Source organism: Corvus moneduloides, chromosome 4 (assembly GCF_009650955.1).
Source record: "Corvus moneduloides isolate bCorMon1 chromosome 4, bCorMon1.pri, whole genome shotgun sequence".
NCBI lineage: Eukaryota > Metazoa > Chordata > Aves > Passeriformes > Corvidae > Corvus > Corvus moneduloides.
Genome location: NC_045479.1, coordinates 73,061,304 through 73,074,353, shown reverse-complemented (window position 1 = coordinate 73,074,353; position 13,050 = coordinate 73,061,304). Strand labels below are relative to the sequence as shown.

Below are 13,050 nucleotides of genomic sequence, written 5' to 3'. Positions count from 1 at the left end.
GGTTACAAAATGGAGGGGTTTGGGTGTGGATTTGTGTCCTCTTTCTTCTCCTTCTTCTTCACAAATCTGAATGTTCTGTCATTGGGTCAAAAGTTCTGCACTGCAGAACTTGAAAAGTTAGTATCTGGGTTGTAAGTAAAAACATATCTCATAATTGGTTAGTTTAGAGAAAAAAAGAAGAAAAAGGGGTACATTTGTGGTCTCATCTGTGCACAAAGGAAAGCTGGGCACTCAGTTTTTGGGTTTACTCAAGGTTTTTGTGCCCCCAACAAGCCTGGTTTTCTTTCACTGCTGAAAGATGGAATCCGAGAATCATCCTGGAATGGGTTGGGTTGGAAGGACCTTCAAACCCATCCAGTGCCACCTCCACTGTCCCAGGCTGCTCCAAGCCCCAGTGTCCAGCCTGGCCTTGGGCACTGCCAGGGATCCAGGGGCAGCCCCAGCTGCTCTGGGAATTCCATTCCAGCCCCTCCCCACCCTCCCAGCCAGCAATTCCTCCCTAATAAAATCTAAATCCCTCCTCTTTTAGTGTAAAACCCTTTTCTCCTGTCTGTGTTTTTCCATGTAAAAAGTCCCTCTCCATCTCCTTTATAGCCCCTTTTAAACACTGAAAGCCCAACTGAACCTAAACCACTTCGGATTCTCCCTAATTCGTACTCAATCCTTGTGTCTAAAGTGTCTAAAACCACAAACCTCAACCACAGCCAACCCACTACTCACTTTGAGATAACAAGAAGCCCATCCAGGACACGTTTGACCAAGTTAAATGTGATTTGAGTGGATTTCTTAAAAAAATCCCAGAATTCCAGCCATCAACAGTTGAAAATCACAGAATGTTTACAAGAGGCTTGGTTTGCAGATAAACTTACTGTGCCCATTTTTGAAAAACCAAGAATTTAAGATCATTCTGAGAGGTTCTGAGCTGAAGTAACTCCATATTTTAATTAATTAAAACTCCCCTTTAAATTATTCTTCAGAAGGCAATGTTCAGAAAAGGGTGACTCAGTTGCAATAACGTTGTTCAAAGAGGCAAGTTTTGATGAGGTAAAATTAAGAGGTTTTTATGTGCTGTTAAAGAACAGTGGAAAATAAATAAGGCAATGGAAGTGGTGTTATTAATGTTAATAATTAGAGAGTTTCCTGTCTGCTGCAATTGAGGTACTTTTAAATGTCAACCTAAACACAGGGAGAAAAAGAATCCCCAGTGACTTGAATTAAATCCTCTAAATCTGTCTTGTGAGTGGGGAAAAATGACAGAAAATGTTCCACTGCTGCTTTATATTTTTATTTTCCTGCACTTCTTTTTTTTTTTTTCTCCTCACAGATCTGTCTTTGATGTCAAAGTGATTCATGAATTGATGGGTTGTTTTTTTTTTTCAGTTAAGGACGCTGGAAGATCAATATCGAAATTATTGTGGATATTTGGCTTGGCATTCAAAATTCAAATGAGTTGGATGGTGCCATTGTACTTCCAGTACAGAAAATTGTGCTGCACGACAAAAGCCGCTTTTTAAGGGAGTTCTTGCAGTTCTGCCTTCCAGGGAGTTTCCAGCTGAGAGCTCAGAAGAATCTGTGGCCATAAAATTGGGCTGAGAGATATTAAGAACCCCCCCTGAGGGCTGGCAGCAGCAGAGCTGTGGTGTAAGTAAAGATCCTCTGGAATAATCAAGCTGGAAAAGCTGCAAACTCATCCCTGTCTGATCCAGCCAGGGGAGCACTGCGAGTTCTTGATGTGTGAGAGCACTAAAGGGACACCTGAGTGAAGATAAACCCACCCAAGATATTAAATAAGGGCTGAGAGGACACCAGGAATCAACATGGGAAATACCAAAGGAAAAGATCTTTTCTAATATTCATTTCTTTCAGGGCTGGATGATTTTTTTGGGTCCCTTCAAGGAATTGAGTTTTAAAAAATTAAAATATTATGCGTTGTTAGGAGAAGCTGAGCTCAGCCTGGAGCGTGGTACCTGGTTATCCTCCAGGTTGATCACCTCTAGGAGATCATGTTCCTCCAAGCCTTGCAGACTGTTTATTTTATTGCAGGACAGATCCACCTTCTGCAGGGTTTTCAAGCTCTTCAGCCCAGTCACCTTCTCAATCTGGTTAAAGCTCTAAGGGAAAAAAATGGAAGCAGAGAAACTGCAGGTAAAACTCAATGGAAAACAACATTCCTGAGGGGGGAAAAAAAAGTCATTTGTTGGATTGGAGGATTCTTTGTCACGGAGAATCCTGTCACAAACAGGCCTTTATGCATTTAGCCTCATGCACATCCTGATGTGACACGTTCCAGCTCCTGGAAAAAGGAATCAACTCTCTGCTGACCAGCTTATCTCCAACTCACCTTGAAGAGACAACAGCAATAAAAAGAGCTCTAACATTTTTTAAAAGCTGATATTGGCCCCAAGAACACTCCTGTCACCATCCAACTCAAAATTTAGAACGCAGAGACGCACGGAAAATTATGGAATATATATACATAAATACATTGAATTTCCCTCTGCAATCATGGCTCTATTTACACTTGTGATTGCAGAATAAATAATGAAAAAAATTAAGGTAGGATATAGAGGAGACAGGCTGAGAGTTGGGGTTGTTCACCTGGAGAAGAGAAGGATCCAGGGAGAGCTGAGAGCCCCTTGCAGGGCCTAAAGGGGCTCCAGGAGAGCTGCAGAGGGACTGGGGCCAAGGCATGGAGGGACAGGAGCCAGGGAATGGCTTCCCACTGGGAAAGGGGAGATTGGGGTGGGATCTTGGGAAGGAATTGCTGGCTGGGAGGGTGGGGAGGGGCTGGGCTGGAATTCCCAGAGCAGCTGGGGCTGCCCCTGGATCCCTGGAAGTGTCCAAAGTCAGGCTGGATGGGGCTTGGAGCTGCCTGGGATAGTGGGAGGTGTTGAAGTTGTAACTGGGTGATTTTAAGGTCCCTTCCAACCCAAACCTTTCATGATTCAATGATTCCCTGATAAGATACAAAAATCTCTCTGGAATACATAAGTTCCTATTAATGCACATTAAGTGAAGGCTTTATTCACCGTCAGTGACAGCACAGAAATGATTAAAAAATAATAATTAAAAACCCCCTTCTTTCCTGTAAGTTCTTCCCGACTTTCACACGTGAAATGACCCAAACTTTTGAGAACCCATAACCAACTCTCAGGGTTCTTTCAAATGAGGCCCTGATTTCTCACTGGCCTCAGGATGGTTTCATTTCTCAGGGCCTCACCAATCAGAGCCTCATTTCTGCCACAAACTCCAAGCAGGGACAGCAATTCCCTGCTCCTCCCTGTCCCAGTGATTCCCACACGTTCCCAGATGGCCTCTCCACAGGATTCTTTCTCCATAACCTTGCAAAGTTTTATTTTGCCATCAGCCTCACCTTGTGCTAAAAGCTCGGAAGCCTCATCTCCTATTAATAAATATTTAGGAACTGTTGAAATAAACAAGCCAGCTGCCTCTAATGTTAATCCAGTTGTCTGTCCTTGACATTTTTCCTGACTTTTAAATGTTTAATTAGGTTATTAATAGCATGGAGGCTCCCTCTCTGCTCCTGAGCTTTGTTAGACCTCTGGTTAATCAGATACACTCGGAGCCGGAGTTGCAAAATGCTGGGCCAGAGGTGCCCAGAAAATTCTGGGAACAAAAGGGATTTGGGGATAGATCCTATTTTTTTTTTCCAAGCAGAAAATTCCTAAGAGTCCAGTTCATTCTAGCTGTGCTTCTTATTTTATTTTTTTCCTTGCAAACCTGAGTGGAATAAAGGGTTTTTGGTAGAGCAAGGCAGAATTTACAGGTTTTGAAGTCCTCCTCCCAAACTTTCAACCTAAAAAGCTCAAGGGAAAATGGAAGAGAAAGCTGAATCACTGGGAAGAGAGAGGATAAAAATTAAAAAAAAAAAAAACCCAAACCTGCATTTTATTCTAATTAGCTAAAGAAAATGCTCCACTAAAATCTGCCTGTTTCCATAACTTCCACATGACTCTCTCCTTGGCTAATGAAAAGAGACAAGCAGTGTTATCAGTAATGATACCAGCACCTAAAAACCAAACTGAGGGACATCCATAAGGTTTAGTTGTTAACACAACCTCCCAACACTGGACAGAGCAGATTCCCAAGGAAATGCCCGTTAGGCCTTTCAACAGACCAGGAAATTTCGGCACACAATGGTTGAAGGAATTGCTGTGGCTCAAATTTTTTAGAGAAAAGAGCTTCAAAGTATTTAGAGAAAAGATCCTCACACTCCTAGAAGCTCCTTTCAGAACATTTAGATGGGATTTGGCCAATCTGAGTTAATCTTCTCCAGTAAAAACGAGACCAAATTCCATTTTATCGCTGCTGAGGGAATCACTGCGAGCTCCTGGAGGTATTACAGATGTGAAACATAATTATATTAACACTCTTTGAATATATTATTCAAAACATGCGAAATGTCAACACCTTCCCTGAATATTGAAGCAGCCAAGGGCCAATCTGAGTCAGTATTTTCCACACCCATTCCTACAGAACAGAAGAAAAACCTTTAAATTTTTTTTAAAGGATTAGAAAAGAATATTTCTATTCTTGATAAGGGATTCATTCACTTCAAATATTTATGTGGGTGCTTAAAACTAATGCAGCCAAATAGAGCTATGAGGTTTTCTGGGACTTATTTTTAAAGTCCCATTAAATATTTTTAACTTCTTATTACAAAGTAAAAGCTGTTAAAAGCAGCCTGTTGTTTCTAGAGCAGCTGGATTGCATTAAAAACAGGTTTGAGTTGTGTTTCTGTGCAAAATTTTGTAGTATTAATTAGAAAAAAAGCACAGTATTGCAAATATCTCTGAAAAATTGCGTGATAATATTCATATTTATTAAGGTATTGATATATTGGTAAGAGACAGGCAGGAAAACCATCAGAATTCTTTCTTTCTTACCAGATTGAGGATTCTGATAGGCAAATTCTCCAGGCCCCTGATGGCAGTGAGTCTGTTGTGGGACAAACCCAGCTGGGTCAGGCTGTGACACTTCTCCAGCCCTCGGATCTCCTCAATCTCGTTATCTATGCAGAGCTTTCAGGAAAAAAAAAGACCTGGACACAAAACCTGAGCAGTAATTAGGTGGTAAATTAGCAACTGGAGTCCAATTTTATGGTGTGGGCAGCAAAAGCTTCACCGTCAGGAATTTTAAATCCCACTGCTCTGAGCATCCTGCCCAAATTATTCAAGTCATACCAACCAGTGATACTTTATGGGGTTATTTCACTCTAAATTATACCTTCTCTACCCTGGCCATCTGTCCTGAGAGGAAAAAGTGTCTTTTAAATTAACATTACAGTTAAAAGCAGCAGTACCAGTAGTTAGGATTCCTCTCAGCAAACTTCAGCATTAACAGAACTCCTCAAATTCCTTAAACAAAGCACCTTGGACAACAAATCCGTCTCAAATTTCTCCTTTAAATGGACGAAGTGAGAGGAACCTGACTCTGGATCTGCCCAAAATTAGATGAAACTCTGCTTCAGGGAGAGGACTCTTTTGTAATTGGAATTAGGCAAGAATAGGTAAAAGTTTGAACAAGGAAAAATTACAGTTTAAGCCACAAGCATCGACATGAGGCAGCAAATTGCTCAGTGCTGAATAATAATACAATCAATTTTAGCCTCTTAATGATTCAATAGAAAGCTTTGTCACGTACTTTCATCTTACATTGTCACATATTTTTGTCCAAGTTGTGTCTCTTTCTGGTTTGGGCAGTTCCTCCCAGACAATTCCTTTATAAACCTTTACAAATCCTACATAAACCTGTCAGGTGTGCTCGTGTGTGCACACAAAAGGCGATAATGACTTTATCATCTGCATCATAATTCACTTAAAAATGGTAAGAAAAGCTTAATTACTGTCAGTGTGAATGCAAGCCAAACACTTCTGCTTCTGCAGGGTATCTCAGAGAGTATTTTTTTTCATCTAGGATTAAAAATGCGATTGTTCTGTCTGCCAGGTCTTTGGTGAGGAGTGTTTGACACGGATTGGTGCCACTTTGCTGTTCTGAATTCTGCATTTCCAATCCTGCCCTCATCCTCCTCTGTCTCAGGGGCTTCTTCTGTGGCCATGAAAACACTTTTGTCCCCATTTCAGCACCACCTTCCTTGACAAATGAAGAAATTCAAGGCAGCTGCACGAAACCAAATCAAACCCTACAGATCAGACCCACAATACAAATCTCTGATCTTTTCTTTTTTCCCCTCTCCTTTTTCATTTTGCTGGAGGGTTTTTGCTCTGTGACGGAAAATTAGAATTGCAAAAAGGAGAGCAGCTCGGTGCCATTTTGTGACAGGATTTGTGTCACCTGCACCCTTCGTAACTCGGGAATAATGTCACCTGAGTGCCCTGCAAATGCTTCTTCTGCTCCCCTGTGGAACAGGCATTGGATTAATATCAGCTGGTAATGGGCAAGAGACAGAAAATTACTCCTGTCTCCTCCTTTTCAGGGAGCAGAGAATCAGGATGCAATTCCTGAAGAAAAAAAGGAAAAGTTCGAGAGCTCTCAGGATGCAATTTGAAGGCAGCAGGGCAACGTGAAGCTCCAGGAAGGAATCTTTAGGGAAGCCTTGGGAAAACAGCTCTGAAACATCAATTTACAGGTTCCTGTTTAGCAGATTTCTGCCAGAAAAGCGCTTCCAATTCCAGAAATTGGGATGAGGGAGGAAGTGGGGAGCAGAACAACCTTTGCTCCGTGTGCTTCCTTCAAAAACTCCAGGAAGTTTTCCTTTACTTCAAAATTCTTTGCAGTGAAACAGCCTTGTCCTGCATAATTAGCTGGGCCTAAGATGAAACAACAAATTCCTGTTTTATTTAAGTGTTCCAAGGTGATTCCTTGTTAAGCTCTGGTATTTAAAAATCTTTTTCTAATGTAATTTCTTACCTCTGCCATGCAGAGACTGTGGGACATCTCCCCTTTTACTTTTCCATGACACAAAAAGGAGGTTTTTTTGTTCCTCTAGCAGGAAAATCTGCCCAAATGTGCCCACTTTGAATGCTTAAGTAAATTAAGATCAGTCTCAGAATTACAATTTAATCTCAGTTCTAAGGACAAAACTGACATGAAAGGGAAAATACAAAGAAAACAGGTTTTCATGTGAAGAAACAGCAAAGAAAAAAAAGCAACTTTTCTCCCATTCAAGATTCCCCAAAGGATACAATCCAGCAGGAGTTTAGTGAGTGAGTGGTATGCTGCTAAATCTTGCATTTTTGGGATTCGATTGTGTGAAAAATCTACTTCCTAAAAGGCAAAAAAAAAAGAGAGGAGTTTGGGGTTATTTCTTCAGCACTTCCTGTGGCTGGGAGTTCGCTGTGTGTTGCACACAGGGGTTCAGTGTGGAAGAAAATAAAAGACATAAATAAAATCCATATAAAGAAACATAAATCAAATACACAGAAATATCCACATAAATATAAATAAAAGGCATAAATAAAAGACAGAGCCGAACAGTGGGAAAAGCTGTTAAAATGTGAACTGAGGTAAGAAAGAAGAATAAGGAGGAATAAAAATTGACTTTTGCCTGTGCCCAAACACAACATCTAACTTAGATTCAGAAAATCTCTTTGAATTTAAACCTTAATCTTTTTTTTTTTTTTGCAGACTTACCCTGAGGTTTTTAGGTGGTTTAAAATTGAAATATGTGGTCAGTTCATTTTTGGAAGCATTCAGCTCCATTAAGTAAGGCATGTGACTGATACAGGAAAGATCTAGAAATGAAACAAAATGTCAAATCCTGTGCCTGAATGCAGAGATCATCATGGCAAAATGGGATAATTACATCCTGGAGCAATTAAGAATCAATTTGTAGCTGCACATTCAGAAAGTGATGCCCAAAATGCAGAAATCAGATCTATTAACTCCTTCTCCTAGAGGAAAAAAAATGGCTTATACACCACAAAGAATAAATATCCAGGTTCTACATTTAATTTTCATCATGTCAATTGATTTGCCTATAAGCAAGAATATATTTTTATATTCTATCCACCTCTAGAATGACAGATTCACTCTGTCCTGAGTTATCAATTAGTGGAGAAAAGTATTTAGGCCACAGCTGAAGAGTAAATGAGTGGTTGCTATGGAAAAGTGCCTGCTCTGTTCATATCTGGCCTCCACAGAAAAAATACCTCATTAAAATGAGCAGGGAGAGGAGCTGCTTTACAAAAGTGCTGCTATTATTGGACTCCAGCACCTCAAGTGAAAGGAACTCGAAAGAAACGATGTGGCTGTCCCACTACAGCTTCTTCCACTTGATGTTAACTTAAAAAAAAAAAAAAGACACAGAGAGAAGGAGCAGCTGATGGAGTTTATCCCAGTCTCCATTTGTCACCTTTCTAAAGGTAAACAATGTAATTTTTTTCCCTTTTGTCACCCTTGACGAGGGAAAACTTAAGGCTGGGAAAACCATACGAGGCATAACTTGAAATATTCTGTCAAATCTCTGCCTCAACCTTGACATATTTGCTGGGATTTTATCTCTGGGTAATAAACTGAGAGTTTAAGCTCCATGTTGCCACTGATAAACATATGCTGGTCTTAATGGGCCATGGATATTTCCGAGGAGATCAAGCCTGGTTCTGTGGAGCTGGAATATTTTACACCATTAAAATGTCAGCCAGTCTTTGTGACACTAAAGCTCCGTGCTCCAGTGCCTTTCTCATCTGAAATGATTTCACAACCCAAGAACTTGCAGTGTATTTACTCCATACCATTAATTTTATTGGAGGAAAGCTCCATTTTCTGTAGGTGAATGTATCCAGAGAGAATGCTGATGTCACTCAACTCACGACCCTGGAAAAAGGAAAAGGAAGGGGATTTTAATAATCATTTTAATAACTGGTTCTGTAAACTCAGCTTGCACAGGAGCAGGAGACATCGGAGAGGTGTCCCGAGGTCCCTCCAGACAGGGTGACATCTACAGAAAGTGATGTTAGAGCAGCCAGCAATGGAGAAAAGGTCAAAAGAAGGACTTGGAAACAACAAAAAGAGAGCTGCACTCAGGAAAAACGCCAGGGAAACAAAGCTGCACAGAAAAGGGAGGGGCAGCAGAGATCTTTGAGAAGACACAACCATTTTAACTTCCTGAACGCAGCATTTTCAGGTGTTTCACACATTCCTCTGCTTTTTTCCTCCAGCTGACTGAAGCAGGAAGAAACATTTTCACACCTGGATAAGGAAAAACCTTCCTGCTGTTGCTACTACAGGAAAAAAAAAACCCAAAAAAATCTCCTCCGCTCTGAGTCTGATCGAAAACCCCGTACATGAAACAGCATTGGCAGGCAGAGACAAAAATCTTTCTTGTGACTTTTTTTTTATTTTTACTAGGCCAACTATTTGCTGTTAAGAAAAGGAAATATTTGTGCAGGGAAACACCTTGAACTGATGGGTTTTTTTTTTTGCTTGTACTTACTGGAAGCGTCAGATGAAGATAAACATATTCAGTCCCAGGGGCCGAGTAGCCCAAGGTGTGGAGTCCCTCAGCGGCGGTGTCTTCGTCCAACACTCCCTCCAACCGACCCTATACAACACCAGGAAAGGGGAGGAATGGATTAAGGGGAGATTTGTGAAGGGGAATTCCACGCTTGGTAGAATCCAGAGGCTGCTGGGGTTCAAGTGGGAACAGGGTTTAATAAAAGTCCTCGATCAAACGCTGCTTTCCACACTCCGCCACCCCACCGAGGCAGCAGGCATTAGGGGAAGTGACTGCCCTCAAAACAGCTAAACAGAAACATGCCACGTGCCAGCTCGATACGTTTAAGAAGGTTCATCAGGTTTTTGCTGGGGTTTTAAATTTTCTCCCTCCTGGTCGAAGCACAGCACCCATTTGCCAAGACGTTGAGCCACGCAGCTCCCATCGATTACGGCCGCGGAGTTATAAAAGTCAAAGTTACAAAGTGCTTATCTAGCTTGGGTTATAAATCTATGTAACCTAATATCAGCATAACCTAAATCATGACTTTTTATCAAGATAACCTGAAGCACAGCCTTCTCTACTTATATAGCCTGAATCACAGCTTTTACTTATGTAGCCTGAATCATAACTTGTACACCTATAACCTGATGCTTATATAACCTGAATCATGACTGTTGATACCCATATAATCTAATATTAATAACTTTTTATGCAATGTAATGGCTGGTATATAGTTAACTAGCTGCTTAAATGTGGAATAGACAAAAAGAGAGAGGAAAACAAACCAAACCAACTTACCAGGTGTATAGTTTTAGAGGTAGATAAGTGTAGTACTAACGAGAAATTGGCAAGCCAAAGCCAATTAGCCAAAAAACAAAGAATTTAGGCCGGTTAAGACCAGATGGACCAAAGAGCACCATAACTGTGCATGGCCTGAAGATAAAGTGGAAAAGTTCAAGTGCGAAGAAGACTTTAGAAGCCTTCATCAAAGACCCCCAAGACCCCCGAACTGGGGAAATGCCTGCACAGTGCAAAGAATTATCTGATAACCCTGAGATCGTGCTATGTAAATTAGTTCCAGGTGTATGCGATGATGCTGTAACGACATAGCAACATTAAGCAAAATTTACTGTATAAATGTACCACAGCACTGGACAAAGGTGGGTGAGTCAGGAGGAAAGATCCCCCTCACCACCTGCTCTACAGACATCGGTCTGTGGGGATTTATTCCCAGCCTCTCTTTTGGACATCGTTACGGATGCGAACATCTCAGCAAGTCAGCACTAACACCACTGCTGCACCCCAGTATGGACTCTATTGGAAGCCCTTTTACAGTTGTTCAGCATGAGCAGCCCGGCGCTGCTCTTCAGAGAAAACAAATCTTTGCTGAAGAGGCTGCTTGACAGATGGCACTAATGAACCAGTGCGTGGGTTTAACGAGAAAATCAGCCAGTGGCTTGTGAAATTCCTATAAGCTCGGAGGAGCCACACGACAATTGCTAATCTAGGGACCAAGATAAATAATGTAGTCATCGAAGTGATAGTACCTACATGTTAGAGCAAGGGAGAGCATTTCCACGAGGCAAAATATGAGGCGGTATTTCGTGGTATTGGGATTTAAAACCCAGCAGGGCAGGGAGAGAAAATTCACTTGTGTCCTGGGGCTTGTTGAAGCTAAGGGCTGGGAATTTGAACAGGAAAGGGGTTTCATTTGGCCACACATGTGCCAGTTTATCTGTAGTTTTATATGGCCAGGAAACTTGGCAGTCCTGGATTAATGGCTTGAATTGACTACCTTCACAGTTTTTTCCAATCTAATTGATTTTCTGGGAGAGAGGGACAACCCAGAAGTACCCTGGACAGCACGGGGATGGAAGGGACCCTAAACAAGGCAGAAATGAGAGGTTCCCGCATTCACTCCCCCTTCTTTCCCCCGCATCTACACTGAGGGGGAAAAGGGTAGTTCCCTCACAAGCACACACCCCTCCCCAAGTAGCTGGGGAGCCCTGAGCTGAACCTCTGAGCACTCTGACTCCTCTTCCTCTTCGCCGTCCTCCTCCTGCTCGTCCTTGCGGTGAGGCGGGCCGAGCTGGGGCTGCTCCTCGGGGAGCCCCTGTGCGAGGGGCTGCGGCGGCTCATGAGAAGGAGGGAGCCGCTCCCCGAGGCTGCCCTCTCCGCCGTTCTCCTCGCCGCCCGCCATGAGCTGTGATAAGGAGGGAGGGGGAGGAGGGGACTGCGCTATCGGTCCCGTCCCCACTCAGGTCCGGCCGCCGCCATTTGTTTGCTCGTTGCCATGGAGACGGAAAGAGCTGCTCCCACCGAGGGCGGGGATCGCGCCAACTGCACCGTCAGCCAATAGGAGCGCAGAGCGTGCAGCGGTGCAGCATGGGAGGTGTAGTTCTCAGCGCAGCGCACCCTCGCCGCGTCCGCTGGGCCGCGGAGCATCTTGGGAGTTGTAGTCCGCCTCCCTCAGGCAGCCATTGGTCTCGCTCCCGCGTCGAGGAGCAGGACAAACTTATAAACGTTATAAATATGTCAATTTAAGGAGATAAAGAGGTGTTTTCTCTGGCGAAGACAGAGCCTTTACTGCCACCTCAGTGCGTGGAGGGAGACTAAAGTGTTTATTCTACGTCTTTGGTCAACCATCAATTAACCCAGACCCTCATTAAGCCCTATTTGCATATTAACATTGACACGTCTGAGGATGCAAATGGCTTCCATGTGTGCCATGGCTCATATGGAATCCCACCTATAAGATGTGATTGTTCCATTCCATTGGGGAGGGCCAAAAAGAGTATTAAAGGGGGATTTCAAGGTGAAAATATTGAAGGGGAAAACACTTCTTGTTAGGGATTAGTAAATTACTGTGTCTCTCCTCCCCTGAAGGGATGACTTTAAGTGAGTTTTGTGCCTCCAGTTTCACTGGAGCAGACCTAGAAATGTTAATTTTTTTATATATATATATATATATATAAATATATATATATATATGAGAAATAGAACTCTGTTACTATGCTTTTTGTCCCAGCACACATTAACGCTCCATAGTTGGTGGTGAAGCAGTGTTTTTCTGTAAGAAAAATGTACAATTTCAGAACCAGTGGGGAAAATAATCTATATCATTTAGCTGGAAATATTTGGGAAATAATGAGAGATGAGACTGTCTCAGCAGGGGAAAGCAAAATGACAGCTTTTGAGACATCTTTGCGTGTCGTCCTGTTTTTCATATCGTGTATCTTGCAGACACCAATCTGCTCCTAATACAAATTTGAAGTAGAGATGCTAAAGATTGTAAAAATGCTAAAGACATTCTAGTTTTTCAGTCTATCATCCACCTTTCTTCTTACATTGCAGAATGGGGTAAAATGAGGATGAAAAGGCAGAAAATAAAGGGAAAAAGGAGGAGAAGATGTGTCAGGATGTCTCCGAATACAAGTCCCTGCAAGATAAACACAGGGAGAGAACATCTCCATGTGGTGAAACAATTTAATATTGGGGATGGGGTTATTGCAGCGAATTTCCATTGTTGGTAAAGTGATGCCCGTCTTTGAATGAGGTGGTTATTGCTAAAAAAAATGAAGAGGAAGATATAAAAACTCCTTATGGACATTACCCGCTGACTTTTATCTCTG

At 42.2% G+C, this 13,050-nt stretch overlaps 1 protein-coding gene across 4 annotated transcripts in view; it reads right to left on the bottom strand.

Moving 5' to 3' along the window:
* The window catches only part of LRGUK (leucine rich repeats and guanylate kinase domain containing), a 40,350-nt gene extending 28,628 nt beyond the window's left edge, over window positions 1–11,722 (bottom strand). For all 4 annotated transcript variants that reach the window (XR_004239693.1, XM_032106592.1, XM_032106593.1 and 1 more), the window contains exons 1-7: window positions 11,436–11,722; window positions 9,416–9,523; window positions 8,715–8,796; window positions 7,615–7,715; window positions 7,167–7,248; window positions 4,908–5,032; window positions 1,968–2,111 (exon numbers count right to left, since the gene is read on the bottom strand). Coding sequence is in view for 3 of the 4 variants with exons in the window: in XM_032106592.1 (XP_031962483.1) it covers window positions 1,968–2,111; window positions 4,908–5,032; window positions 7,167–7,248; window positions 7,615–7,715; window positions 8,715–8,796; window positions 9,416–9,523; window positions 11,436–11,618 (825 nt within the window). In the remaining variant the exon portion in view is untranslated. The remainder of the gene's footprint in view (window positions 1–1,967; window positions 2,112–4,907; window positions 5,033–7,166; window positions 7,249–7,614; window positions 7,716–8,714; window positions 8,797–9,415; window positions 9,524–11,435) is intronic.
* Between the last annotated feature and the right edge of the window lie 1,328 nt (window positions 11,723–13,050).